This window comes from Mesoplodon bidens (genome assembly GCF_964165515.1).
Source record: "Mesoplodon bidens genome assembly, chromosome: 15".
Taxonomy (NCBI): domain Eukaryota; kingdom Metazoa; phylum Chordata; class Mammalia; order Artiodactyla; family Ziphiidae; genus Mesoplodon; species Mesoplodon bidens.
The window spans coordinates 11,075,860-11,103,792 of NC_138171.1; the positions used below are offsets into that span (position 1 = coordinate 11,075,860).

A 27,933-nucleotide genomic window follows, 5' to 3' on the forward strand; every position below is an offset into this window, starting at 1 on the left:
CAGGTCTGTCATTTATTTCCACCTCTCCTTGGGAGAAGCAGTCATAAGAAACCTGCTTTGTCTTTATAACAAAGGCCTATCATACTTTAAGCATGCCTATTCCAAAATGAGCTATAATATGTCTCACACTCAAAAAGTGATGTCTAATTTTGAATTTGATTATTAAACAATACCATCCTTTTATCATAAAACAAGAGTCTGTGTCAGATGTTGCAAACTGGTGAGAAATTCTGACCTGCAGAGGGTTTTGTCTGGCCCACAATGCTTTTAATCTTTAAAAATTGTACTCAGAGATACAAACATTTTACATTTACATCTGTGATTTCTGACGATTATAGGCCTGCCATGCAACAATCAGCTAGAGAATAGAGGCCCCCTTTTGATATGTCATGGATTGTTCAATTTGCCTGTACTATATACTCACATACCAAATTTTTGCTTTTAATTTTGTTGCATAATACGTTGGAAGTTGGGTATACTACATGCCATTTCATGAAAACGCTATTTAATAAGTACACAAACATAAAAACACCAACATTTTATACTGTTATAATAGTATACTGGATAATAGTATACATTTTATACTGGAATAGATTAAATCAAAATAGAAAAGGTAAACTAAAGGGGAGAGATGGGGAGCTGTTCAGTGGGTATAAATAGTCTCAGTCATGCAGGATGGAGGCTTCTGGAATCTGGTGCCCAGCATGTGCACGGAGTTGACAATATTGTATTGTACATGTGGCGACTGTCAGGAGGGTGAATTTTATGTTATGTGGGGTTTTTTTTGCCACAATAAAAAAAAATGTAATTCACAACATTAACAGAAGAAAAAAAGCACATAAAAATGCAGAACTATAAACAGAAATTTATTTAATCTGATAGAGGCTATTTATCTACAGTAAAGCAATAACAAGTAATATTGGCCAAATATTCAAAGTTCTTCACCTGAAACTGCAAAGGAGAGAAGAATGTTCATTATTTCACTTTAATTCAATATTGTATTTGGCATTCTGGCCATACAGTAAAGACAAAAATAAAAATAACAGGTTGGACAGGGACAAAAGGAGGGGAGAAGGCTGGGACTTGGGACTTGAAGATTCCAAAGCAAGCCTAACCATACAGTTTAGAAATTTCTGTATGTGTACAACATAAGGTGGACCCTGAAGTTAAGTCTAAGAAAAAATCAGCAATTTATAAAAGAAACTGACATGCTACAAAGGTGGTTTCTATCTTGCTAGACTGTAAATATCTTACTTGGCTATTAATTGAAAATATTTAATAGAATGACCACTTCCCAGCTAATTTTCATTTTAATGTTTTAACAATTTACATTTTAAACACTGATTTCTCTAGGGCACGTTCCATCATTTGAATTAGAAATAACACCCATAGAATGTCTTAGTAAACAATAAACTTATCTTAACTATATCATCCGTGATCAATTCAGTAAGTATATTACACCTTTCCAAGCAATAAAATGGACAACTTTAAAGAGCTTTTTAATTGGGAGATTTAAAAAAAAAAAAAAAAAGGCAGGACACGCAAATGACCTGCAGTTCAAAACACAAAGTCCTGTCACTTACATTCTATCCCATCGGTTCAACACACCATCCAAGTGCTGCAAACACAAGACAGTTCAGAGGAACAGTGTTATAACCCCTTAACTGCCACATCACCCAGTAAGAAGCAATTAAAAAGCTCCTTATAAAAAGACGTCCACCTATCCGCAGATATTGGAGAATCCCAGGCTCTTCCGTACATTACTGAAAAAAATGCAAATACATTCATAAAGGCAAAAAAACTTTAGGTAACATGACAACCCACACTACCGACCATCTCAGTATTGCGGAAACGTTCCATCGATTTTGGCAGCCCAGGCCATGAGGCCTCCCACAACATCCCGAACTGTTAAAGAGTCTAAGTCTGTCCAGGACTGCAGGATCTTCACGGCTTTCTGGGAGTCATTGCCCAGTTTGCAGATCACATAAATGGGGAGAGATGCCCCTTCCTGTGTGCCCTGCTTCCCTTCCCGGATTGCTTCTCCCAAGAGTCTCAGGCTCTCCGCATTCCTCCGTTCCAAATCTTTCAAAGGGATGTGTAGGGAGTGAGGCAACCGACACAGGTCCACCTCCACTGGAGGCCTGACGTCCAGCAACACGTGGGGTGACCCGGAATCCAGAAGTCGCTTATAGTCGACGACAGAAATTCGCTCCTCTGGGCTCAGCAACTGTAGGGAGCGGCACTTATCGGTGGCCGAGGAGCCACAGAAGCTTTCGTAGTCCTGCAGATCAGTCACAGTGGGCCGCTCCCCGCAAGCTGCACAGTCAGGCCTGCGCCTCCGCAGCCGAATACAGCGGAAATGACCTCCGAGGGCATCAAAGAGCAACAGGCGGCCACTGTAAGAGGGGCCCAGACCTGCAGCGATCTTCAACACTTCCAACGCCTGCAGGCAGCCCAGGACCCCGGTAACCACACCAAGCACCCCGCCATCCGCGCAGCTGGTCACCGTCTCCGCCGGAGGTGGTTGCGGAAACACGCAGCGATAGCAAGGCCCGCCGCCGTAGTGGTAGACTGTGAGTTGGCCCTCGAAGCGCAGGGCGCTGGCCGACACGAGGGGCCGGCCGGTTAGCACACAGGCGTCGTTAACCAGGTAGCGAGTGGGCACGTTGTCGGAGCAATCAGCCACCACATCATAGCGGCCGACCAGGTCTAGCGCCGTGGCTGGCGTAAGCGCCTGGGCGTAGGGCACGCACTCCACCGCCGAATTGAGACGGCGCAGTGTAGCGGCGGCCGAAAAGACCTTGGCCTGGCCGGCCAGTGCCTCGCCGTGCAGCACCTGGCGGGCCAGGTTGCTCACTTCTACTACGTCGTAGTCCACAAGGCCCAGGCGGCCGACGCCGGCCGCTGCCAGGTACTGCGCCAGTGGGCAGCCGAGCCCCCCGCAGCCCACGACCAGCACGGACGCGGTCGCCAGGCGCAGCTGTCCCTGCACACCCAGCTCAGGCAGCACGAGCTGCCGGCTATAGCGCAAAATCTCATCTCGGGACAGGGCGGCCTTTGGCGGCAGGGGAGACACCGGAACCAACCGCTCTGACTCCTGCTCGGCCAGAAGAGCCGCCGCCAGCCTCTGCTTCAGGGAACTCAGCTCCTCCTCACGTTGGGCAACTTCAGCCTGCAAAGTGAGCACCTCCTCCCTGGCCGCCATGGCAGCCTCTTTGGGAGGTTGTCAAAGGCATTTCCGTTTCCGGCTTTCCCTCGTCTTGAGACTGGAATAAACTAAACAGTTCTATGGAGCTTGGGGAAAGGTGATAAATAGATATGTATTTTTCTGAAGCAACCGTCAGATTCAACTTGAAAGAGTCACAAGTCCTGACTGTTTCCAATGGAGCTACGCAGAGAGCCTTAGGAGGACTAGAACTCGCCACCCGGACCATCCCCCTCCTCCCGGCTTTGGTACGTTCCGACGCGTCCTCTTCCCGCGGCGCGTTGACGTCATTCCGTTTCCGGCGCCTGGCGCAGCTCTGCCATGGACTCCGGGGAAGCGAGAGGATCGTCTCCTAGGTCTCCGCGGGAGCCAGAGCCGCGCACCCCGCGACAAGACAAGTATTCGGTGCTCTTGCCCACCTACAACGAGCGCGAGAACCTACCGCTCATTGTGTGGCTGCTGGTGAAGAGCTTCTCCGAGAGGTAGCGCGCCCGGCCGCCCTTCTAGAGGAATGAGATGAGCTGGCTTTCCCGGCCTGGGTGTCGGCAGTTGGCTGCGAGAGGCGGCCCCCCTGCCTGGCTTTTCTTCCGTCTCCCGCTGGAAGCCTTGGGGAGGAAGGCACCCTACGAGGAAGGAGGCGAATACTTCCCGGGTTCTCTCTGTGTCTCGAGTTCTTATCTCTGCCCTTGGGTTTTGTGACACACTCCTTTATTGTACACTCCCTTATACTCCTCACCCCGCTTTTTTCTTAGAAGGGCTGGCCCCCCTTTTATTTGTTTGTTTTTATTGTTTTATTTTATATTTGGCATGCGCCCGCAGCATGTGGGATCTTAGTTCGCTGACCAGTTCCCTGATCGTACCCATGTCCCCTGCGTTGGGAGCTCAGAATCTTAACCACCGGACCGCCAGGGAAGTCCCTAGCCACCCTTTTAATTACTGCGAGGCCGAAAGCCTGGCTTCACTCCTTCCTCTATCTAGGTGGTCAGGATCTGCGGCAGGAGCCAGGACTCTCAGTGAGGCCGCTCACTCCCGCCCGGGTGCTGAGGGGTTATGTAAGCATGAGGTTTGGGCTCTGTGGGTTAGGGAGCTGCTGCTGGGCTGGACATCCTTTCTGGAGAGGGCAGAAGGGCAGATTCGCTGGTGGATGTTTGATGTGATTGTTAGAAACAGAGGTTTTGGAGTTGAATTTGAAAGAGTTATACAGTTTTTTTTAAACTTCAGAAAATCGTCGTATCAGTACGAAGTAACTTGTACCACCAATGGGATCATGTGTAAATCTTTGAAGATCTTTCCGTATACAAACTTCGCAAATTATTGTGAAAATTGGGTAGTATCACATGGCTGTGTTATAATTTTTCTAACCGGGTCATATCAATGAACACGGATTATTTCCAGAGTTTTTCTGTTTTTCTTTTTTGACTTTAACTTTACAAATGAGAATAGGGACTTTGTTCACAACGTATTTAACAGCATCGAGAAAAGTGCTTGACACATAAGAAGTGCTCCTTACACATTCTTACTTTTACTAGTATACCGTGGATAAAGTCTTTGTGGTTTAATTGCTGAGTCGACAGAGATGTGCTTAGATTGATAGTTAATGATAAATTCCTCTCAAAATAGATTGTACCGGCTTAGGACTTTCCAACATTCATCAGAGAGGGCCCGTTTCCCCACCAACCAACCAGTTTTATTAAACCTACATTGTTGGAAATGTTAATTGGTGAAAGATACTGCTGTTTTGATTATAATTCTTTGAATGAAATAACTATCCTCACATTCACGGCTTTCCAAAGTTTTTTTATCCGTAGCTTTTAACCCTTTTTTCTTCAAGTTATATTTTGATTTCTCAAGCTCTTTCCAGATTAGAGAAATTGTCATGTAGCTGATCTTGTTCCAGCTTGTCTTCTGATTATACAATATGTTTTGCTCTATTCTTTAATTTTTTTATGTAGTGCAGTTTATCTTTCAGTAGTTTCTGGGTGGATATTTTTTTAATCAAAATGAAGTTTAATGACGGAAACAACTATTTTCTTTTCAGGTGGCAGTCAAATTACCTAAAGTTTGCTCAGCTTGATTCCTTTAACTACCTCACCCTCAGGTGGTGTGGGTGCTTTGAAGTGGAGAGGGCAGTAATTTTGCTTATGAATGACTCCATTTGTTTATGAAGTATATCTTTCAGAACAACAACTAGAATTAACATCTTAAATTTTTCTTAAGTGTTTATTGAATTTGTTACAATATTTCTTCTGTTTCATGTTTTGGTTTTTTGGCCGCGAGGCATGTGGGATCCTAGCTCCCTGACCAAGAATGGAACCTGCACCTCCTGCACTGGAAGGCAAAGTCCTAACCAGTGGACCACCAGGGAAGTCCAACATCTTAACTTTTTTTGGCTTTACGAACCAAATTTAATGCACTGTGGGAAACTGAAGTCATCTTATCTACTCTTAGAAGATAGGATGAGATAGGATGGGTTTCGCTTTCTTCCAAGTTTGCTGGGGCCGACTTTTTTTTTTTAAGCTTTTAACAATAGAATGTGTTTTCTGGTTGATTTCCTCGCATTTGTTTCTTCAAGCAGGACCAGAGGAAGCAGAGTCGTGCGTTTCGGGGGTTTGTGTGTATCTCCTTTTCTTTCCCCTTAAGTTTCCCAATAAAGTTAACAAAAAGAATGTTTTCTTTAAAGGGAGGTGGGGAGAGATGTGATGGTGATCAGAGGTACATCCAAGTATTGTGCTGGCTTGTTTTTAGAATAAAAACTATCACATGAAGTTAATGGGAACAACGAAAAGACGTTAATTTTGAAGCACTGACATCTTTTGTAATTCTATGCTCTTTTGGTTTTGGGGTTTTTTTTTTTTGATAGTGTGGGATAATGGGTATAACTGTTTGAAATAGTGACATAAAAGATTGTCACCATTCTCAAGTGGGTTTTTTAAGGGTGAAATTAAATCAGATTTATTTATTCATGGATTAAATTAAAAAGAGTAATCACCCAGAGCTACTCAGCTGACTTGATATCTTTAAATGTATTTTTGAAATATTTTATGTAACTAAGACTTGATATTAAAGTTTCACAATTCCATTTCCCAAGTAGGTATAAAATTTTATATGATATCCTATCATATATAACATATATGATCACTATAATTTTTTTAACAAAAGAGTATGTTTTTTGTGAGAATTTTAACATCTCAGGACTGTATAGTAGCATTTTACAGCAATGTACGTAGTTTGGAGGTGACATAGTAAATATTTGACATTTATTTCATTTGATAATTGAAGTTTTCCTTGGCGCTTAACATGGCAATAAATTTCCAGTTATACTGGGGAGGAATTAGTGATTTTAAAATCATTTTTTCATTTGAGACTACTGTCTCCAAGCAGTACACATTTAAATTTTTTTATTTTAGTGGCTTCAACTATGAAATTATAATCATAGATGATGGAAGCCCAGATGGAACAAGGGATGTTGCTGAACAGTTGGAGAAGATCTATGGGTCAGACAAAATTGTAAGTCATTTTTTTATCATATTAGTTATGTTTATATTGGGGAAAGATGATGAATGAACAGTGCTTAAATTCAGTCTGTCTAGAAACTGAAAAAATTAAAGAGCAACTTATACACTTGGGGTTTAGATGCATTTTCATTGTGCTTGAGGTTTTACATGTCTTTGATATGTTGAGTCAGTGGTAGGTTCACAGCAAGATAGTGAGCCTTTGGATGAACTCTGTTTTTATGTCTGACTCTGCAAGTCAGTTTCCTTGAAGGGCAGAATTAAAGCATGATACTGAAATGAGAAGGAATATTTATAGAGCTAGGTTGCAGTTAGTAATGTGTGTCCGGATCTTTCTCGCTCCCTTTCTTTAGGTATTCTCATACTTTCAGTAGAGAATCCTGCCTACAGCTAGCTTGTAGCTGGGAAAGGTGACTGATTGTTTTCATGTGAAACATGATTTTTCAGAGAACTTGGCATTTTTATTTTTATCTGTAGAACAGTCTTCTGGAAGTATTTAGATTGACTTTCTGAGTCTTAAACTTTAGATTTTCCCACTGTGCCTTAAAGCCTGTTGTTCTTCTACAGGAGTAACTTAGGCAGATGTAGAGTTCATTTTGTAATAGCTTTGTAATTTTTATTTTTGATTCAGTGTTTTGGCTTTATAAATGCTGGAGCATACTTGTGAGATCACTTCAGCTAATTCTTGGGCCAAAAGCATACATTAAATCCAGATTTAATTAGAAAACACATTCCAGGCATTGGGTATTTTGTAATTTGTATAGACCAGAATTTCTCAATCTCAGCACTCCTGACCTTGGGACCTGATAGGTCTTTGCTGTGAGGGACTGTCGTGTATGTTGTAGGATGTTTAGCATCATCCCTGGACTCTACCCACGAGATGCAGCAGCAGCAGCCCCCCTCCTCAGTGTGGCAACCAAAAATACCTCTGGATAACATCAAGTGTCCCTCCCTTTGCGGGCAAAATTGTCCCCTCTTTCCACAGAGAACGATTGGTATAGGAATAAAGAAGTCTCTTGGAATAGCCAGGACGTGGAAGCAACCTAAATGTCAATCAACAGAGGAGTGGATAAAGAAGATGTGGCACATATATATACAATGGAATATTACTCGGCCATAAAAAGGAACAAAGAAGTCTCTTGGAGAACCTTTATTGATATTTGCATTTCAAGAAATGACAATTAAGCATCAAAAAGAATAGGCTCAGGCTTCCCTGGTAGCGCAGTGGTTGAGAATCTGCCTGCCAGTGCAGGGGACACGGGTTCGAGCCCTGGTCTGGGAAGATCCCACATGCCGCGGAGCAACTAGGCTCATGAGCCACAATTACTGAGCCTGCGTGTCTGGAACCTGTGCTCCGCAACAAGAGAGGCCGCGATAGTGAGAGGCCCGCGCACCACGATGAAGAGTGGCCCTCACTTGCCGCAACTAGAGAAAGCCCTTGGATAGAAACGAAGACCCAACATAGCCATAAATGAATGAATGAATGAATAGGCTCTGGGTCCAGATATTCTTGATTAGTCCCAATAATGAAATAATTTCTGTGCAGTTGGAGGAGACCTTAGTTGGTGAGAAGCGTTTAAAGAAATGTGTTACTCTTATATACATGGTAAATCTATCCTGTACTGGAGGTTCTTTCTATCTCTCAGATGAGCAATTCACAGAACTAGCACACCTCAGTCCTCTCTGAATGTCTCCAGATGTACAAGTGTACAGAGGAGATAAAAACTGAGATTTTCATCCTTCTAGCAGTGACTTCCGATAATGCTAGGTTCATATTTTTGGCCAACAGTTCCTCAGTTTTTATTAAGTTCTGGGCCAGGGCTACTGATTCACATAATGTATAGAATACCCTCATTATGCACTTCCACTTAATCTGGGAACATCAACCTAACAGTGTTTTGAATATTTTGTCATAGAACCTCAGCCTTGAGGTGTGGTTGATTGATCTTAAGGAATGCCTGATGAATTGATCTCCTCAAATTCTAAAACAACACGGTCTTCAAAGTGTTCCACTTTTTCCGTCAATCCAATAAAAGTTAAAATAATGAGGAAAAAATAGCATTTACTATCATGATTTCTGTGTGGTACCAGGGAAATTCCCTATTCATTCATTACTTTATCACTTTTAGGTCATTTAAACTAGAAAATTACATGTGTGCGCGTGCACACGCGCCAATAACAAGCTATGCCAGGGAGGGCACTTGCTTGCTTTTTAGGTGACGTACATATATTTAGTTGGGGGAAAATTAGGAACCACCTTACAATACCTCAGATAAAATATTCACAGATGCTTTGTTAGCCTTTCAAACTGGCTGAAATGAATATTTTAGAAAAAAAGCTAAAGAAAAAAAATATTTAACTCTTGAGGTGAGGAAACAGACTAGAGGTTAAGTGACTTTCTAAGAGTACATAGGTAATTAATAAATGGCAGGAGTGGGACCATAGAAAAATTGGAGGCACATATTCTGAACTGTTAACAATGATCACAGGGCAGGGAGATACGAGATTTGGAGGGCTTCTATTATATTTGATGTACATGGCTTGTTTCATCACCCAAGTTGAGATCAGAGAGACTCATCTATATTTTGTCATTATTTATAGCTTAGTATTTTTAAAAATTGTTTTGATAATGAAGTGTAACACACATTCATTACTTTTAAAATGTCAAGCATAACTATAGGATTGAGAGATTTGACTACTTAAAAATATTTGGTTCATCCCCAAATACCAACATACTATCTCTGACAAAGAGATCAGTATCCTAATCAACTGTACAGAAATATTCATAAAAACAAGAACTACAGATGGTCAAAAGTAAAAAAAAAAAAAAAAAATATGAGCCTCACTGATAAGAATTGCAAAATAGGAGAGTACGATTAGCCTTTTCTTAGCTGCAGATTTATTTTTATTCTTTTCCCAACCCGTTTTCAAGAGTACGGTAAAACAGATCCACTCAAATGGTGTTGATCCTAGTGGAAATGGATACAGTTTTCTGAAGTGTCATGATTTTCTATGATAAAGATTTTTACAAAGTAAGTTTTTTGTCAAATAAATCATAGTGTCGTATGGTATTTTCTAAGCAGTTGTGGTAAGCATTCTTCAGGATATGTGCCCTGTACCCTTACACGCACTTTCTACGAATTCACAGCTTTTTCTGATGACGACTGAGTGAGGTGAGCTCTGTGTGCCCATTGCTGCCCTGGGGTCACACAGCAAATTAGCAGGGGGGTTCCATAGTCATCTACTAAGCCATCCTGCCATATGTAAGAAAAAGCAATCATATTGATGTAAGGAGGGAAAAAAAGGAGAGGGGTGGAATTAGGGGTCTGAAAGTAAAGCACAGGAGATGAAACAATTTGAACTTTTTATTACATAAGAAATAAACAAGTATATTGTCAAATGTAAATATTACCAGTAAAACTGAATTGGCCTCTGATGAGCATTTCTTGATCTGCATCCCAGTCCCTTCTCCAGGGGGAGACCCCAGTCCACATTTTGGTATATGTTACCCCAAATCTTTTTGTGCACATGTGTGTGTGTGTGTGTGTGTGTGTCTACATCTATAGAACAAGGTAATGTGGTTTTATATGTGTGCTTTTGTTTTTGAACATAAATGCAGTCTTCCTGTGTCATTCTGTTACTCTTTTTTTTTTTTTTTGCGCGGTAAACGGGCCTCTCCCTGTTGTGGTCTCTCCCGTTGCAGAGCATGGGATCCGGACGCGCAGGCTCAGTGGTCATGGCTCACGGGCCCAGCCGCTCTGCGGCATGTGGGATCTTCCCGGACCGGGGCACGAACCCGTGTCCCCTGCATCGGCAGGCGGACTCTCAACCACTGCGCCACCAGGGAAGCCCTCTGTTACTCTTTAATTATACCCTGGTCGTTTTTTGTCACCAGATTACCTCATTTTTTTAACTGCTCCATGATACCCTATCTATGTAACGTGGTTTGTATTTTATATAAACTTTTGAACGTTCTGAAAATTATAAATAACAAAATTATCCTTTGTTTGAAAAAAAGAAAGTTTTTTTAGCTAAAACATAGGGTTATAGGAAATCTAAGATGAACTTTAAAGGATTTGCTTTTTCAGGGCAAATACCAGATGAGGTCAGTATTTTGTCAGTAACAGTCAAGCACAAAATCAAATAAAACCTGACATGTCTGGTTTGATTTTGTTCAGTGAATAGTAATTATTATAGATGATTGAATGTCTAGTTCTCCTCTATGTAAAAACTCATGGGGGATATGGGGAGTGGGAAGGGTAAGCTGTGACAAAGCGAAAGAGAGGCACGGACATATATACACTACCAAACGTAAGGTAGATAGATAGTGGGAAGCAGCCGCAGAGCACAGGGAGATCAGCTCGGTGCTCTGTGACCGCCTGGAGGGGTGGGATGGGGAGGGTGGGAGGGAGGGAGATGCATGAGGGAAGGGATGTGGGAACAGATGTATATGTATGACTGATTCACTTTGTTATAAAGCAGAAACTAATAAAAAAAATGGGGTAGGAATGTATTTTATTATCTTTGTCCCTCCCCTAGACCTATAGCAGCTGTGTGTAGTTTTTTAAAAAAAGAAAATCTATCCTGCTTAAATTAAACTGCAAATACTTTGGAGATTGCAGTCTGAAGCAACCTGCTTACCCACTGGCAAGTGCCGGGGGGCGGGGGAGGAGGGAGGATAAGAAATGCCCGGTAGTTAGTCTACTTGAGCCCCCTACCTCAGAAACTTAGGGTCAAAACCTTGGCATTCTACTTTTCCAGAAATTTAGAGAAAAAAGGAAATAACAACTAAGTCAGTGTTTATATATGAAGCAAGAAGTGTAAAAAGATTAATTGACAAACTGTAAGGAGAAAGAATTTAATCTTAGGAATATAACCTGAAATCATGTCATTGGACCAATAGAGAATAAGATGAGGTCATCCAAGCATAGAGTCAAGATAAGTGGATGGAGTATCAACATTTAAAATCACAAAGGGAATTGAGAAAACAAGCATGGCTATCAAATATTCCAAAAAGGTATAGAATAAGTGAGTTAAATACTCAGTTTTCCTAGGAAGGAATCAATAGATATTGCTTAAAATGATAAATCAAGTAATAGACATAAAAAAAAGTTTTTTTGGTGGATAGCTCTGGGGTGCAGCGGGGGGCGGAGTTTAAGATTTGGTCTGTGGGGTTTGGGTGAAAGAATGTTACTTTTCCTTGAAAGCTATTAAATTATTTGATTTGTTACTAAATGCTTTTTTTACTTTGGCAAAAAATGTTAAGCATATTCTGCTTTAAGGTCTAATAAATGCGGCTGTATTTCTGTTTAAATGAGTGAGCACTTATTAAAAAAGTTTTTATTAGTCAGATTTTCGATTAATTGTGTTAAAATGCCATTTCTTATTCTTACAGCTTCTAAGACCGCGAGAGCAAAAGTTGGGACTAGGTAAGTAGAACCTCTCACCCCTCATGCCTGCTCCTTGCCTTGGTAAGACTATCCAGTATGTATTTCCCCAGTTTGGAACAGGGCCAAAATACAGTGACCTCCTGTGATGGTTTTTAATGATCTTAATGATATTCAGATGGTTTAACTTGAATTGCCCGTATGAGGCAAAGCCCACTTAGGAAAACAGAAACCACTGTAATTCTTTCAATATAGGGAGTTTAATACAGAGAATCTGGTTACACAGGTGAAGGAATTGCTGAGAAGCCAAATGGAACAGTGGGGCTACTCAGAGATTAGTAGCAGCTGGAGCTCACTACCGCTCCTGGGCTGGAGCAGCAATGGAGGAGATGGTGTTTTTAGAGCTGGGAACCCGGGCTGCCCAGAGGAGCTAGAAGGGTGGAGTCAGGGATGCTTGGCAGAAGCGGGGGCCGTGGATGGAATCTGGTCCGTGCCGGGAGGCAGAGGAAAGGGGAGGGCACTTGGACTTCTCCCCTTCTCCTTGAGTGCTTCCTTCTTCCTGTGCCTCCCAAAGCTGCTTGGAAACCAGTGGACAAGAAAACAAAGTACCCTGCAATATAGAACAGAGAAGGGATCTAAGGGCAAACATTTAGACCAGCACACTCCCTTAGCTGTAAGTCTTGAACAGTTCTTGAAGTTACAAGTTTTTAAAAGGTGTTTAGTTTTTAAAAAGGAAGCTTTTCCAGCTTTAAAATGTAAGGGGTTATAGAAAAGCTGAGATGAGGTCAGTCATTCTGAGATGAAAATCTTGAATGCCTTTATTTCTATTGTTGTTCACAGCTGCTTTATGTTGAAAAGTGGTATAATTTTACTGAAAAATTGGGGGAGCATGGAGGAAGCACAGTTCTTGAAAATTGAGTATCTGCTGTCCTGAAGACCCTCAGTTTCATGGCATGATCAAATGTTCTGAATATCTGAATCCAGAAGGTTCTTTGGGATTGAAATAATCTTGAAACTGCCGTGAAAGCCACCAAGAATTACTAACCCGTCAGTGGAAATCCAAAAAGCTGTGGATAGTCACGTTTTTTAAAAATTAATTTATTAATTAATCTGGTTGGCTCTTAGTTGCAGCAGGCGGGCTCCTTAGTTGTGGCTCGCCAGCTCTTTAGTTGCGGTTTGCAGGCTCCTTCGTTGCGGCATGCGTGTGGTATCTAGTTCTCTGACCAGGGATCGTACCCGGGCCCCCTGTGTTGGGAACGTGGAGTCTTAACCACTGCGCCATCAGGGAAGTCCCTGGATAGTCACTTCTTAACAAAAGAAGTCAGAAGAGTTCTGCCTTTCTAATAAGATACTGTGGTGATTTGGGGCTAGAGAATGCAGGAATTCCCACATCGTGTTCCTGACCAGTCACCCTTACCTGCCAAGTCCCCGAGGAATTTTTAGGCATGAGGGTGGCTAAGTAATTGCTAGTTGCACCTTTGGCCCCAGGTACAGGGCTCTAGTGTACCAGGCTTACAGTGTAGAAGACACTCACTGCGTAGCTTTTGTGGGACAGGGGTGATGGGCTGAGCAGAAGCAGAGAGACTGGTTAGGTAGGGATCCAGGCATCAGAAGATGGTGCCCGGGACTAAAGTGAAATTGGAGACGAAAGAATGAAATTGAGAGTTTTTTTTTTTTTTAAGGGCTTCAAATGCTTGGTCTTTTTATTCATTTATTCATGTATGTATGTATGTATGTATGTATGGCTGGCTGGCTGTGTTGGGTCTTCATTTCTGTGCGAGGGCTTTCTCTAGTTGTGGCAAGCAGGGGCCACTCTTCATCGCGGTGCGTGGGCCTCTCACTATCGCGGCCTCTCTTGTTGCGGAGCACAGGCTCCAGACGCGCAGGCTCAGTAGTTGTGGCTCACGGGCCTAGTTGCTCCGCGGCACATGGGATCTTCCCAGACCAGGGCTCGAACCCGTGTCCCCTGCATTAGCAGGCACATTCTCAACCACTGCGCCACCAGGGAAGCCCGAGAGATGTTTTTGATGGAGAGTAATAAATAGGACTTTAGAGGACTAATGTATGCTTTTCAGAGGTGCTTAGCAGTTTCTTCCCTGTTCAGATGTATACCTAAGCATTTCTGGTGATTTCCTTTAATGGATATAAATATTTTCATTTTTAGGAACTGCATATATTCATGGGGTGAAACATGCCACAGGAAACTACATAATCATTATGGATGCTGATCTCTCACACCACGTGAGTAGTATGTTTCTTTAGAGGCTATTTATGACAGTCTTAGCCTGTTTTACTGACCTACTCTTTATTCTTTCTAAATTTCAGCCAAAATTTATTCCTGAATTCATTAGGTAGGTATTTCTAATATTTGAAAGAATTATTCAAATCATTTATCTTATTGATTTTGTACTTTTCATTTTTCATTCATTAAAAATACTCATGCTATTCTAAGTTTGCTATCAAAAATGAAACCAAGGTATAGTTTTGAGACATGTGAATATTTAGTTATGTGACTAAATGATATATTTTAGGAGCCCTGATAGGAGTAATCAACAGATAATTCCTTTATTACCTAATTCTTACAGACTACAGAAAAATATGAAAAGCAACTTCCCTGTTAAATGGAATTAAGCCCTGCATCATAAGGGTGAAACACTATGAATAGCTGCGGTTTATTCCAGGAATGCTAAAATCAGGAATCGGTAAAAAAAATTCATTTATCACATTAACAAAGAAAGCAGCATGACTGGGGACTTCCCTGTTGGTCCAGTGGCTAAGACCCCGCACTCCCAATGCAGGGGGCCCAGGTTGGATCCCTGGTCAGGGAACTAGATCCCACATGCATGCCGCAACTTAGCATTTGCATGCCACAACTAAGGAGCCTGCTGGCCACAACTAAGGAGCCTGTGTGCTGCAACTAGGACCTGGCACAGCCAAATAAATAAATATTTTTAAAAAAGAAAAGCGTGATTAAGTCTATAGCTGCTAAAGCGTATTTGGTAAAATTTACTAGCCATTTCTAATTAAAATTTTAATGTAGAAATAGAAGGAAACCACTTAAACATACTGAAGACAACCTGGTCCTAACACAAAGGTCTTACTTTTTGTTTTTGGTTTTTTTGCCCTCACTGCACAGCTTGCAGGATCTTAGTTCCCCTACCAAGGATTTAGTCAAGGCCCTCAGCAGAATCCTAACCACTGGACCACCAAGGAATTTCCCCACAAAGGTCTTATTAAATGGTGAAATGTTGAGTCATTTCCAATAAACTCATCAATGATTATAGGCGTACCACCTATCATAAAACATGGAGATTTTAAGTAATGTTGTAACATAAGAATTTAGTATATACTGGTAAAGGATACAAAATTACATTTATTTGCAGGTAATGTAACTATATTTTTAGAAAACCCAAGAGACCATGACACCTCTCAGAATAAGAATTTGGAAGCTGTTCTGAATGTAAGCTAAATACACAAAAACAGAATCAGATCATGTCACTCACCTACTTAGAACACTTCCAGGAGTTCCTGTGAACACATGGGGAAAAATCCACACTCCTTTACTTGCCCCTCAAACCACTCGTGATGTGGCCCCTGCCTTGCATTCTGAACTCATCTTGTGCCCCTCCCCCTTGCCTGAAGTGCTCTTTCACTGCTCCTTAATGGCCAACTACTTCTCCTTGTTTGATCTCTGCATAAAAGTCACCTCAGAAATACCTTCTCTGCTTAGATCACCAATACACAAAAGCTCCTTTGACCTGATAAGGCAGTAGAACCAGTGGAGTAGAAAATGGGTGAAAGATACAAGCAGGCCATGTGTAGAAGAAATCCAAATGGCTAATAAACCTAAGAGAAGATATTCACCCTGGGATGTAGTCAGGGAAATGCAATTAAAATAACCGTGTGTTACTATTAGTTTTTCAAAATTAAAGACATATAGAACAATACATCCAGCACCAATAAGATGATAGAAAATGAACATGGATATTGCTGGAGGAAGTATGAGTTACTACAGCCTTTTTGGAAAGTAATTTCTGGTGATATCTGTTAGAATTAAAAATACTCATAAGCTTTGCTTTAGCAATTCTGTTGAAAGCTCAACAGCTTTTTCTAATTGCCAGCTAATTTATTTTTTTTCTGCAGGAAGCAAAAGGAGGGTAATTTTGACATTGTCTCTGGAACTCGCTACAAAGGAAATGGAGGTGTATATGGCTGGGATTTGAAAAGGAAAATAATCAGGTATATATGTATGTGCTCATGATTTCTCTATTTTTTTAGTGTAACTACTAGAAATATGTTTTTAACAGGTATTTGGATTAAATTACCATGCTGCCTTGGAGTTTGTGGGATCAGATTGTAATTTCCAGAAAGTATTCCCAGATAGCTTCTTACGCACAGTTTTTCCTGTGTTAGAGTATTTAATTTTGGATGTTTTTCACTTGGGAAAAATCTGCATAAACCTTTGAACCTTTCGTAGAAATGGTCTAATTCAGCACAGTTTGTTCTTCCGGACCTCCAGCTTTGATTTAAGTGAACTATTCATCTATATTTTTGGACTAAATATGTAATTTTTTCCATATGTATTTTTCAATAATTTAAGACACTTCATGATTTCAGCGTTTACTAAGCAGCATAAAGTAGTGAGGCTTTGGAGGCAGACCTAGGTTAAAATCCTGATTGTGTCTTTTAATTACTTGTGTCCCCTTGCATATTTTACCTTTTCTAGGCTTTACTTTCCTCATGATAAGATGGAAATGAAACAGACTGTTTCAGTTTTCTATTACCGTGTAACAAACCATCCCCAAACTGAGTGACTTACAGCAACAATTTATTATTTCTCACAATTCTTTCGTTTGGCTACTGGTTCCTCTGCTGACTTCACCTGGGCTCACTCATGCAGTTTCCTTCAGCTGGAGGCTCCAAGATGGCCTCATTCATATGTTTGGCAGTTGGTACTGGTTGTTGGCTGGGCCATCTCAGTTCTCCTGCATGTGGCCACTTACCTGGGAAGCTAGATCAGCTTCTTTACATGGCATCCTAAGGGCAGCACCCAAAAGTACCAAGGCTGCAACTGCAAGGACTCTTGAGTCCTAAGCTCTGGGGCTAACACCAAATTAATTTTTGGTCAAAGCAAGCCCATAATCAAGGGATGGGGAAATAGAATCCACCTCTTGATGGGAAGACCCACAAAGAATTTTTGACCATATTTAATCTATGGCACCTAGGTTGTTGGGAAGATGTTTCTATCTCTAAAGGATCTATATAGCTTATTGCTTTTTGTGTAACAACATAACTTTATATAAATTCTTACTGATAGTATTTTTTATCACCCACTTCATTCCTATTGAAGGTTCTTAGGTTAATGTCACTTTTGCCTCTTAACTGTTAAACCTTGGGCAAGTATTTCAAACATGTAAGAGCCTCAGTCTTCAGTGAAATGAAGGGGTCGGATAAGTCAGTGGTTTTCAATCCTGCTGAGCACTGAAGTCATGTAGGGGGAAAATTATACACAACTGCTCCCTGTTTGTCCTCCCTTTCTTGTGCACACACATACTGCAGACCATTTGAATGGATCTCCAGAGGTGGTGCAAGAGCATCAGTATTTTTCACAGGCTCCCAGATGATTCTGTGGTGCAGCCAAGGTTGAGAGCAACAAATCAGTGATCTCTCAGGCCTCTCTGAATTTGGTCATTAAAGCTATTATTTAAAATCAGGGAGTCCCGGTCAGAGACAACTTACAACGTTTAGTTGGATCATTGGGTTGTATCTGTCATTAGTTGTTAATGTCTGCACTGACTTTATAGTATAAACTCCTGAGAAAGAGTCTGTATCACTTGCTCAAGGTCTCATCTGTATGGTCCAGAACCAGAATTTGAACCCAAGTCTGTCTGACTCTTGCTGCATTTTAATTAAAAGACCCCAATTTTAAAATGCATTACCTTAAATAGATGTACAAATATATACATACACACATGCACACATACACATAAATACATATACACTCACATTCCTTTGATTACACCCATTTTGGTGGGTAAACTATGTCCTGGAATTTTTTTGTAGCTATTAGAAGCAAACTGAACGGTAAAATGTTTCTGTTAGCCATTATGCCAGCTATATCCCTAACCATGTTATTTATATGAAATAGACACTCCTGGGACTTCACTGGCCGTCTAGTGGTCAAGACTCTGCGCTTCCAATGCAGGGGGCTTGGGTTTAATCCCTGGTCAGGGAACTAAGATCCCACATGCTGTGTGGCACGGGGAAGGAAGGGAGGGGAAGGAGAAGAAGGAAGGGGGGAAGGAGAAGGAAGGAAGAAAGAAAGAAACACTCCTAAGGAGTGCCTTGATGGTTACCCTGGCTTTGGGGAGAAACTGTTTTCTCCAGGCTGATTCCCCTGCTGCCCTCCGCACCCCCGCCAAAAAAAAAAGAACCCACTTTTTTTCTGAATCTGAACACTCTAAAATAATCTGAGCCCACAAACTATAGCTGCAGTACCAAAGTCGTTTTTTCCAAGTGTACTTCACATCTTTTTGAAATGTTAATAATGGCTATTAGTCAGTAATAGATTATAGTTGATTGATACCTAGTTGTGTTTGAAGCACAGATCCTAAAGTCATTGTTATGGACTGAATATTTCTGCTAGAATTCATGTGTTAAAGTACCTTATGCAGGGAGTGTTGGTATTTGGAAGTGGGGTTTTGAGGAGGTAATGAGGTTTAGATGAGGTCCTGAGTGTGGGGCACTTTTGGTGGGATTAGTGCCCTTTCAAGAAGAAACCAAGAAAGCTTGGCCTTTCTCCTCCTACCCCCACCCTCAGCCCCTCTGCCTCCCTCCATTTGAGCACACAGCAAGAACGTACCATGTGTAGGCTACCAGGAACCAAGTCTACAGCACCTTGATCTTGCACTTTTCAGCCTCCAGAACTGTGAGAATTGAATATCTGTTGTTTAAGCCACCCAGTCTATGGTATTTTGTTATAGAAGCCCAAGCAGACTAAGAAAGTCTCAGAACGGAACTTTTGGTCAATTTCCAGAGATTGCCAAAAACCAAAACCCTCTCCCACCTGCACACCTTTAAAAAAAAAAAGCCATTTTAATGCAAACTGACCTATTACCCAGTTGGAAACTGCCATCACTTGGCGATATGAATCTGAAAACGAAACTCCAGATCCCTGATAGATCACTTTTGCTGTCTTGACAGATGTTTGTAATTCTAAATCATGACTGTTGGCAAATATGCGAGTTGAGTTAAAAAATCTATTACCATTCTCACCTAGAGTTTGGAAGAAAGAGTGTTTTATGGTCACTTCTACATGTCACATTCCAAGAAGAAAAATCCCTGTTTTCTGAAAAAGGAGAACTACCAGATCTCCTTTCAGTGATTTCTGTTTGTTCCATAGAATTAACATTCTTGTGAAATAGTGTTGCATTTATGAAATTAGTGTAGCATTTTTAGCACTCTACACTTGGGTGTATTTCTTTTGTTTAGAAATTGTACTTTATAAAGAAAATCTTTTATTTGGCAGCCGTGGGGCAAATTTTATAACTCAGATCTTGCTGAGACCAGGAGCGTCTGACCTAACAGGAAGTTTCAGGTACAGTGAAAACCTGTGATTGTGTGTTTTCTACTATTTACAATTTCTTGCCTAAATTTCTTCCTTTATAATGACTTAAAGAAATACTTTTCGTTTCTATCCCATTTTTGTTCTGGAACGCTAAAAAAGACAGACTGAAGTTGCTTAGAAGCTGCTGATGAAGCCTAAGCATCTTAAGGGAAAATATTGTACTTTTTAAAGAGTATGGACGACAGGTTAGTGTGCTTGTTAACATTAGTGTCACTGCTCAGCCCTTGAGGGGCCTGAGGTGACCATGGACTGCTCATTCAGGACATTACTGAGATGGGCTTCAAAAACAGTGCCTCTTCCGGTAATTTTCTGCAGTTTATAGCATTGTCCACAGAAAAGTTTTAAAATCTTTAATATTTATATATAGCTTTTTCAGTTTCCTTATTCTCCATGTTTTTTATTAAAAAAATTCTTGTTTAAATGGAGCAAAGCCTCCTACTAGGTCCTTGGGGTTTTTAAATTTTTGTTTGTTTCTGGGGGGTGTGTATTATCTCTGAAACTATAAAATTTCTGTTCATCTGCTTTAAGGCCGAGACCCATGCATTGGTTAGTACTTTTATATTACTTGATATTTGCTCCTATCCATTAAATAATGTTGATTCTTCCATACTTCATTAGAGCAACACAAACACACAAATCAGGAGCTGGCTGTTGAGGGTTAACTAGTACCACTAGTGCCACTGCACGTCTGTTGGATAGCAGTTCAGGGATAGTAAGACAAGTCACAAGTGAAGAGAGGAGCCATCGCAAATTAGAGGTCAGACAATGAAAATGAAACCTCTCCAGAATTAAAATGTAAATTGTTTTGAAAGCACAATTTGGTGTATAAAAGATAGATAGGGGGCTTCCCTGGTGGCGCAGTGGTTGAGAGTCCGCCTGCCGATGCAGGGGACGCGGGTTCGTGCCCCGGTCTGGGAAGATCCCACATGCCGCAGAGCAGCTAGGCTCTTGAGCCATGGCCGCTGAGACTGCGCATCCGGAGCCTGTGCTCCGCAACGGGAGAGGCCACAGCAGTGAGAGGTCCGCATACGGGGGGAAAAAAAAAAAAAAAGATAGGGACCCCATAAATACATCCCTTCAGTTCCACACTTCGAGGCAAATGAATAATGTGTTATAAAGATCTCTGATTTCCAGAGGAAAAAAGAAGATTGTAATTAAAAAAAAAAGATATTGTGGTGGAGGAGACAGGGGTGGCAATGAAGAGAAATAAATCTTACAAAGTGACTCTTACGGGAATAAAGTGACTCTTACAGGGAAAGAATTCGTAGCCTAATCCTAGTTTTAAAGGTACTGCTGAAACCTTATTCCATTATCCCACCGTCATAGTTCTTCCCATCATCCCAGACCTCCCTCCCCTACTTAACATCACTTGACATATATCTTTAGTTTCTACTGCTAAAATCCCCAAACATGAAAAGGTTCCTGAAACACAGTAGGTTCCTCAATAAACATTTGTTATTGAATGAATATTACTACCATCAGAATCTCCTTTCTTCACATTTATTCCAGACTTATTCTTTTGAGTTCTGATGGAGACTGTATGGGTAAAGGAGTGCATACCACTAATCCCCCTCAGGTTCCTCTCAGGACTGTGCTTTAGTCTTATAGCCACCTAAAAGCTTGGAAAACCAAAAGGTGGGATAACCTGAAAGGAAGCCTGAGAAAATATGTGAGTTCCAGCTATAAAACCCTCTGGCGTTATAGCTCCAGGTGGCTTTAACTACCAAGGGAACAAAGTTACTCCCTCACCTAGCTTTCTCAAAAACAAAAACAGCAAGAAGAAAGAGGTAGAAACTGCTGCCTTTCTACTCACTGAGGCTCAGGGGTTGCTTTTGTTTTTTAACCTCAGTGACTGAAAATGGGGAGCTCCTGAAGAACGTGACTGAGTTCACCCATAGGACTTCCCAGCTCCTGTCTTTCTTTGTAAATCTGATGAGCTTTGCCTTTGGCCTGCAGTCCATCTAAAGTTAGGCTGTGCATTCGCCCAGTTTAAGTGTCTAACTGTGACCTCAGTTGCTGATATCTGATTCCCACCAGGACTGCCTCATCCTGTGATCCCTACTTCCTGTCTTAACCTAGCTTAACCAAGCTCATCCTAGAGGGACTTAGTTTATCTCAGGAATTTATTTAGATCTCAGGAAATAGGAACTTCATAGACATTTATGAGGAAATGCCTGTTAACTACTTCTTTCTTGTTACCTAGTTTATACTGTTGCTTCATCATCTGTCAACTCTGTTGTTCCAGTATTTGAAACAGTTTCTCCCCTTTCAGCTTTAAAAATAAATTTTAAGAAAAATTTAAAAACTACAAACGATGGGGGGGTTCTGCTCCACATGATTCACTTTATCACCATATTTTTATAATTTCTGATAGTGTGATAGGAAGATAATTCTCCAAAAGATGCTAAGAATTCATTTTCAAAATCGTCCCAAATTATTTACCAAATATTTTTATGGCCTTTCCAGTTCAGGACAAATGTATCATAATCATCAACTGTGAGAACTTTTCTAGATACAAATGGCTGGTGAAAGTTTAAGGTTTTATAAATACCAGTGAACTTTTTGAAAGGTCAGGATACATGTAGGCATGTATATTTATCCAGGTGTTCATATACATTTTAATTTCTTACAGGTTATACCGAAAAGAAGTTTTACAGAGATTAATAGAAAAATGTGTTTCTAAAGGCTACGTCTTCCAGATGGAGATGATTGTTCGGGCGAGACAGCTGAATTATACTGTTGGCGAGGTATGGTGAATAATAGTGTGTTATACTCCTCATAAAGAAACAATAGGGTTACTTTTTATCATAAAAATGTTAATTTTCATAAACTACTAAAAAATGTGGAAGGCTTCCAGGTGTCCATGCAAAAGGGTGAAAATTCACAGTTCTTTAAAATTAATATATTTGACTTACCAAGATCTAAAGCATAACAGAAGGCAGCATTCCCTTTTAAATAAATGAAAGTTACCGGTATCTTCTTCCTCCTTTCCCTTTCTTCTGACCACTCAGCATTATGGGATAAGTCTGCTGCTTTTCCCCTTGTCTCAGCCATCAGCCACCCTACTTAAAAATGCGTGGTGAATCCCTTTTGCCCGTTGCAAAGGGCAGGAATTGGGGGAGCAGAGGGGATTTGTAACATTTACAGCCAGCTAGTAAGTTCTTAGGGAAGACTCTCCTCGTTTAACAATAGTATTCTTATTCAGAACAAGAAACTAGCTAACTAGAATGTTACTACTGTTGGGGAAGTTATAAGATTTTTAACTTAGTGCTAAAACAGTGACAGCTAAATTTGATGGACTACTGAAAAAAAGTAGGTGAAAGGCCATTTTACTTCGGGCATACAATTTTTCTTGGAAGCTTGAGTAAACCAACTTAATATTCAGGATCAATGCTTTTCAAAAGAGTTGTAGCTTTGGCTGGATGACCTAATTTTAGATAGTAAAATGCATGTTTAATTTTGAAGACTTGGAGGTGCACACAGTTACTGTAAGAATCCCATAATTCTGATTTACCTTGAAGGACTTGCTATCAGCGGACTAATCTTGTTTCTGTTGTATGAGTAATTGTTGTATGCCTGCTATGCTTCCTTTCTAATATTTTTGAAGACTCACTTAACTTATATTTTTTTAACTAGGTTCCAATATCATTTGTGGATCGTGTTTATGGTGAATCCAAGTTGGGAGGAAATGAAATAGTCTCTTTCTTGAAAGGACTATTGACTCTCTTTGCTACTACATAAAAGAAAGTTATTCATTTATACTTAATCATGTTCATTTCAATTTAAACATAAAAGAAGCCTGGTTGCTGATTTTTATAAAATGTACTCTTAGAACATAAATCATAAGGTAAGGTAAATTTCATGCAAATCTTTTTTCCTGAGAAACTCCATTTTATATGTCAAATTAAATTAGAAAAATGAGCAGTGTTCTCAATTTTCGTTTACATTTTGCTGTACTAAGACCTATAAATAAATGTATATGAAATTTTTGCATAAAAATAATGCTTTCATTAGTGTATGCAAATGCAGGATTTCTTACATGGGGAAGATTTTGAAATATTCTTTATAAAAACTATTCATAGCTCTGGATTCATACCTAATACATGTCAGAAGAGGAGTGCTAATTATATTCATGAAATACACATATGATACATGGCTGTTTCTATATGAACTAAAAAAGAAATACACACCTCTGCCCCCACCCCCTTTTTTTTTTTTTTTTTTTGGCTGTGCTGCACAGCTTGTGGGATCCTAGTTCCCCAACTAGGGGTTGAACCTGGGCCCCCAGCAGTGAAAGCGCCAAGTCCTAACCACTGGACCACCAGGGAATTGCCAGCTGTAGTAATTTTTAAACAACTATGTTTTTTTCCTCAAAATATTTTTCATGTTATTTCAGGACCCTTAACAAAGCATACATCTTTAGTAATATGACTAAATCCCCTATAGCTCTTCTGTTGAGAAAACTGTTCTGCCAGTTGAAATGTTCAGTAAAGCCCTCACAAATATTCTATTTACCCACCTTAAGTGGGTATTGCAAAAAAGATTAATTTCCAAGTATAGCATAGCTTTTAGATCACGCAGTGTCTTTTAAAATTTTCAGTAAGGCATACTTTGAGCAAATAAGCTTAAGATTAAATTGACTTTCCTTTGCAAGTAAAAGGAAGGGGCGTCTCTAAGTCATTTAATAAGCATATTCAGTGAACAGTATTCCTACTACTGCATTTTCCTGGCTTAATTTGGCTGCTAAAGAAACTTAAAGTCTGATTTTTCCATTTGCATTTCTAACAGATCCTACCAAAAATGAATACCAGAGTATAAAACCTTTGGTGTCGTTTTGAACATTACCTATTCCCATAGTTGAATCCATAGAACACATTCCAATTAGGGCCTCTACTATTCTGTTTCCCTTTTATGCAGAGCTGAACAGCTGGCCCACCATGGACCCCTGTTCCTTGGGGAAGTGACTTCTCTCATCACTAATAACAACTAGAAAATTTATTACCACTGATGTAAAATACTTTTTTTGAGTGTTTAGATTCTTTCTCGTCTGAACCCAAAGTTAAATTTTCATTGTCAACTCTGTGGAGTAGAGATTAAATAACCACCTCAGAGCCCACTATAAAATAGTCTTCTCAGACCTCACTAGGGTAGGTACCTTTTGCCTTTGTTTAGTCTTTTGGTTCTTATTCCCACAATCATTACAACACTGTCATTATTTACAGTAAATTATTTGAGCAGTGAAAACTTTCACCATTTGGAAGTTATTTAGAAAAGAATCTGGACTATTTAGATGCATTTTTGTAGTAAATCTGGTGACTTAAACACTGTAAAATCTTTTTAAACATTTACATGTGAATCCAGCATCCCTTTTTACTTTGTAAATGGGGCCAAGGATGAAATCCAGATGTTCTCCCTTTGTATTGGTATTATCTCTGTATGAAATCTAAGTGTATCTAAGGAAAACTAAATTTAAAATTATTTTGCTTATTTCATATTAGTTCTTGCCTGTCTTCTGCAACATGGAATTAGCTTCTTCATCTTTCTTTCTCTAAATTGAATGTTTTGGGTCCCCTCCTCCTTTTTACAACTTTTTTCAGCTGTTTTCCCTTGAAATACTGATTTGGCTTTTAAAGATATAGTTTATCACAATTTCAGAAATTAACGGAATACTGTGTTGGATGAAACAGCTTGTTAAACCTGCTAACTGAAGCCTTAGACATTGAGCTATATGTAACCACAATTTGTTCTGTTTTCAGTAAAGTCAGATTCTTTGTGGATGTTAAATATGGTTTGAAACTATTTTAGCATGATTCTTAGAGAAACAGCAAAAGATAAGTGTAAGATGTACAGAGCACATCTTAACAGGTTTGGTTAATCCTTCACAATTGACATTTATTACTTGTAAGTACGTCTAGCCAGTGATAGACACTCATATGCACTCAACTATAAAAGGTGGGTTCAAGAATGTTGAGAAGACAATGTGTTGGTTGGGGTTGACCTAAATTTACAAAGGCCCACGTTGTGTCCTGTGCTGTCCAAATTGTGGGAGCACTAAAAGGCTTGGGACTACAGCCTGTGTGGTTTTTAAGGATCTTGTGGAGGCCCACTGGCAACATCATTTCTCATCCTCGGGCTTCACTAGCCCAGTGGCCTCAAACGATAGGGATCCCACTTGTTTTCTTCAGGCCAAAGAGAAGAGTCCATCACTGATTCGGAAGAATGTCCAGTCCCAGGGCAACAGCCGGCCTTCTGTAAAACGCAGGCCTGTCCACTGAATAGTGCACCCCACCCGCAAGGGGCCAAGCATCCATGGGGTTGGGTCTCATCTCAAGTCGGTGTGTGAAGCACGACGCCCTCACACCTCATTTAAAGAAGGAGGTGTCGGGCATGACCGGCCAGGTGTGTCTGCCCTAACGGCTGCTGCCCAGCCCGAGAGCGCGGGCTTCCCAGCACGTGGAGCCGCGGGGCTGCGTGCACGCCCCCTCCCACCAGATGTAGTCCAGGCCCAGCTGGGCCCGCGCAAGGATCTCCAGCGCGGCCACCTGACTGAGTGCAGCGCGTGCTGCGGCCCTCTGCTTGTGCCTCCGCCGCCGGCGCTGTGGCCAGAGGAAGGCGCCCGCCGTGCACACGGGCCATGGAGGCGCACTGCGGCCATTATCCGCGGCGCCTCCTAGTGGGTCAATGGCAAATCCTCTTGGTTCTCGCGAGAGCTCCCCCTCAGTGGGGATTATATAATGTCCCTTAGGTGGGGGTGGGGGTGCTGATGCCACCCTCCCTCAGAAAAAGTTAGGAGCAAACACAGGTGGGAGTAAGAGTTGTCTATGGGGGGGAAGGGTACTGTCCCCCACTGCCCCCCTTAGTTAGCTGGACAATGAGTCCTCTTATGCTAATGAGGTACTTACGTCACTTCCGCTCTTTCTCGGCCGCCATTTTGGCTAGGGCAGGTTCGGGGACTCGCTCCGAGGCGCTTGTATTGTCTGCTGAGGGGAGACGCGGGATCAGCCCCCCCCCTCCCCCGCCCGTTGCTGCCGCCGCCTCCGCCGGCCCGGTCTCCCCTCCGCCGCCCGCCGGGATCCATGAACTGAACTCCCGCCCCCCAGGCCGCCGCCATCTTGTGCCCCCTCCCCCTCCCGCGGGCAGCGCTAAGGGGGATTTTGGCGTCTCCTCAGATACAGCTCCCTCTCTCGGTCCCCGCTGCTGAGGAGTGAGAGGAGCGCGGCCGTCGCCGCCCGCCTGCCCGCGCCGGTGAAGCCGCCTCTCCCACACCCTCCGTCTCCTCCCTCCGCCCCTCCTTTGTCTGCACCGCTCGACGACGCTGCCGCCGCCGCCCGCGCGGGGACTGGAGGGAGCCGCTCGCGCCGCCACCGCCGCCCGCCGCTCTGCTGCGCCCGCCGCGCCCCCCGGCAGCAGCCGCGGCCGCGGCGCGAGCCGGACCCCGCCGAGGCCGCCGAGCCAGAGCGCGACGAGGCCCCGGGCGCGCCTTCGCTGCCGCCAGCGCCGTGCCGCCGCCATCCGCCCGCCGCCGCCCGGCCCCCGAGCACGCCGGCCCCGCGCGCGCCTCGAGGCCGAGTCAAGGTAAGCCCGGCGGCCGCCGCGCGCGGACCCACGGCCGGCCCCGCGGGCCCATTATTGTTGAGACCGCCAGCCCTCCGGCCGCAGACGCTCCTTTGCATACTCCGGTGCTGACGGAGCGCCCGCCCCGGCGCGGACCGCTACCCGGGCTCTTGCTCCGCGGTCCGGGCGCCTCCTCCTGCAGCCCGACCCCCCTTCCCCGCCCCGTGAGCCCGCGGAGGCCAGCAGCCGCCCTGGCCGCCGGAGCTTTTGCGGCTAGTGGCATCTCCCTCCACCCCGCCCCCAGCAAGAATCGAGCTTCTCCCATCCCTGGAACTAATTCCTTCCTCCCGCCCCCCGCCCAAAATGAGCCCCCCACGCACACCCCCAATCCCTGGGACGAACCTTCTGCCAGGTCTACCCACCTTTAGTCGGGGGAGGGGGGGAATAGATTGGGGGGCGGGGAGCATGCATGGCACGGAGTGAAAGTCTTTGCCTCCCCTGTGCAATCCTTCCTCCCCAACAAGCCAGCTCCCCTCCTATCCTGACCACGGAGTCCTCCACCACCCCCTTTTCTCAATCGCAGCTGCCTGGTCAGCACGACCTCTTGCGAGCATTCTGAGCCCCAACTTTGCAGTAAGATGGTAAAAA

At 42.4% G+C, this 27,933-nt stretch overlaps 4 protein-coding genes across 9 annotated transcripts in view; 2 read left to right on the forward strand and 2 right to left on the reverse strand.

Moving 5' to 3' along the window:
- Positions 1–1,496: 1,496 nt before the first annotated feature.
- MOCS3 (molybdenum cofactor synthesis 3) lies at positions 1,497–3,241 on the reverse strand. The gene has a single exon (XM_081256901.1). The coding sequence runs from the start codon at positions 3,203–3,205 to the stop codon at positions 1,838–1,840; it is 1,368 nt and encodes a 455-aa protein (XP_081113027.1). The 5' UTR covers positions 3,206–3,241; the 3' UTR covers positions 1,497–1,837.
- Positions 3,242–3,484: 243 nt separating this feature from the next.
- On the forward strand, positions 3,485–26,157 carry DPM1 (dolichyl-phosphate mannosyltransferase subunit 1, catalytic). 2 transcript variants are annotated; one of them, XM_081256903.1, is made up of 9 exons: positions 3,486–3,687; positions 6,613–6,712; positions 12,113–12,146; positions 14,269–14,345; positions 14,430–14,455; positions 16,248–16,343; positions 19,633–19,701; positions 22,364–22,478; positions 23,368–26,102. In XM_081256903.1, the coding sequence occupies exons 1-9, from the start codon at positions 3,527–3,529 to the stop codon at positions 23,470–23,472; spliced, it is 783 nt and encodes a 260-aa protein (XP_081113029.1). In that variant the 5' UTR covers positions 3,486–3,526; the 3' UTR covers positions 23,473–26,102. The 2 variants fall into 2 exon arrangements, with proteins under 2 accessions (XP_081113030.1, XP_081113029.1); XM_081256904.1 differs by lacking the exon at positions 19,633–19,701 and having other exon boundaries at positions 3,485–3,687; positions 23,368–26,157.
- LOC308629280 (uncharacterized protein) lies at positions 12,170–27,550 on the reverse strand. 5 transcript variants are annotated; one of them, XM_081256907.1, is made up of 3 exons: positions 27,035–27,247; positions 26,634–26,708; positions 12,170–12,714 (listed from the first exon to the last, which is right to left on the reverse strand). In XM_081256907.1, the coding sequence occupies exons 1-3, from the start codon at positions 27,241–27,243 to the stop codon at positions 12,549–12,551; spliced, it is 450 nt and encodes a 149-aa protein (XP_081113033.1). In that variant the 5' UTR covers positions 27,244–27,247; the 3' UTR covers positions 12,170–12,548. The 5 variants fall into 5 exon arrangements, 3 of the variants coding, with proteins under 3 accessions (XP_081113033.1, XP_081113032.1, XP_081113031.1); XM_081256906.1 differs by having other exon boundaries at positions 26,634–26,711; XR_014017647.1 differs by lacking the exon at positions 27,035–27,247 and adding an exon at positions 27,407–27,550 and having other exon boundaries at positions 12,174–12,714; positions 26,634–26,711.
- The window catches only part of ADNP (activity dependent neuroprotector homeobox), a 30,370-nt gene continuing 29,690 nt past the window's right edge, over positions 27,254–27,933 (forward strand). The window contains exon 1 of the mRNA XM_081256899.1: positions 27,254–27,306. The gene's annotated coding sequence lies outside the window, so the exon portion shown is untranslated. The remainder of the gene's footprint in view (positions 27,307–27,933) is intronic.

Excerpts from the sequence above, each read along its gene's own strand:
- LOC308629280 (XM_081256905.1), bottom strand. The coding sequence starts at position 27,243 with ATGGCGGCGGCACGGCGCTGGCGGCAGCGAAGGCGCGCCCGGGGCCTC.
- MOCS3 (XM_081256901.1), bottom strand. The coding sequence starts at position 3,205 with ATGGCGGCCAGGGAGGAGGTGCTCACTTTGCAGGCTGAAGTTGCCCAA.
- DPM1 (XM_081256903.1), top strand. The coding sequence starts at position 3,527 with ATGGACTCCGGGGAAGCGAGAGGATCGTCTCCTAGGTCTCCGCGGGAG. Across the intron at positions 3,688-6,612 it reads GTGAAGAGCTTCTCCGAGAG|TGGCTTCAACTATGAAATTA; the intron begins GTAGCGCGCCCG and ends TTTTTATTTTAG. Across the intron at positions 14,456-16,247 it reads TTTATTCCTGAATTCATTAG|GAAGCAAAAGGAGGGTAATT; the intron begins GTAGGTATTTCT and ends TTTTTTCTGCAG.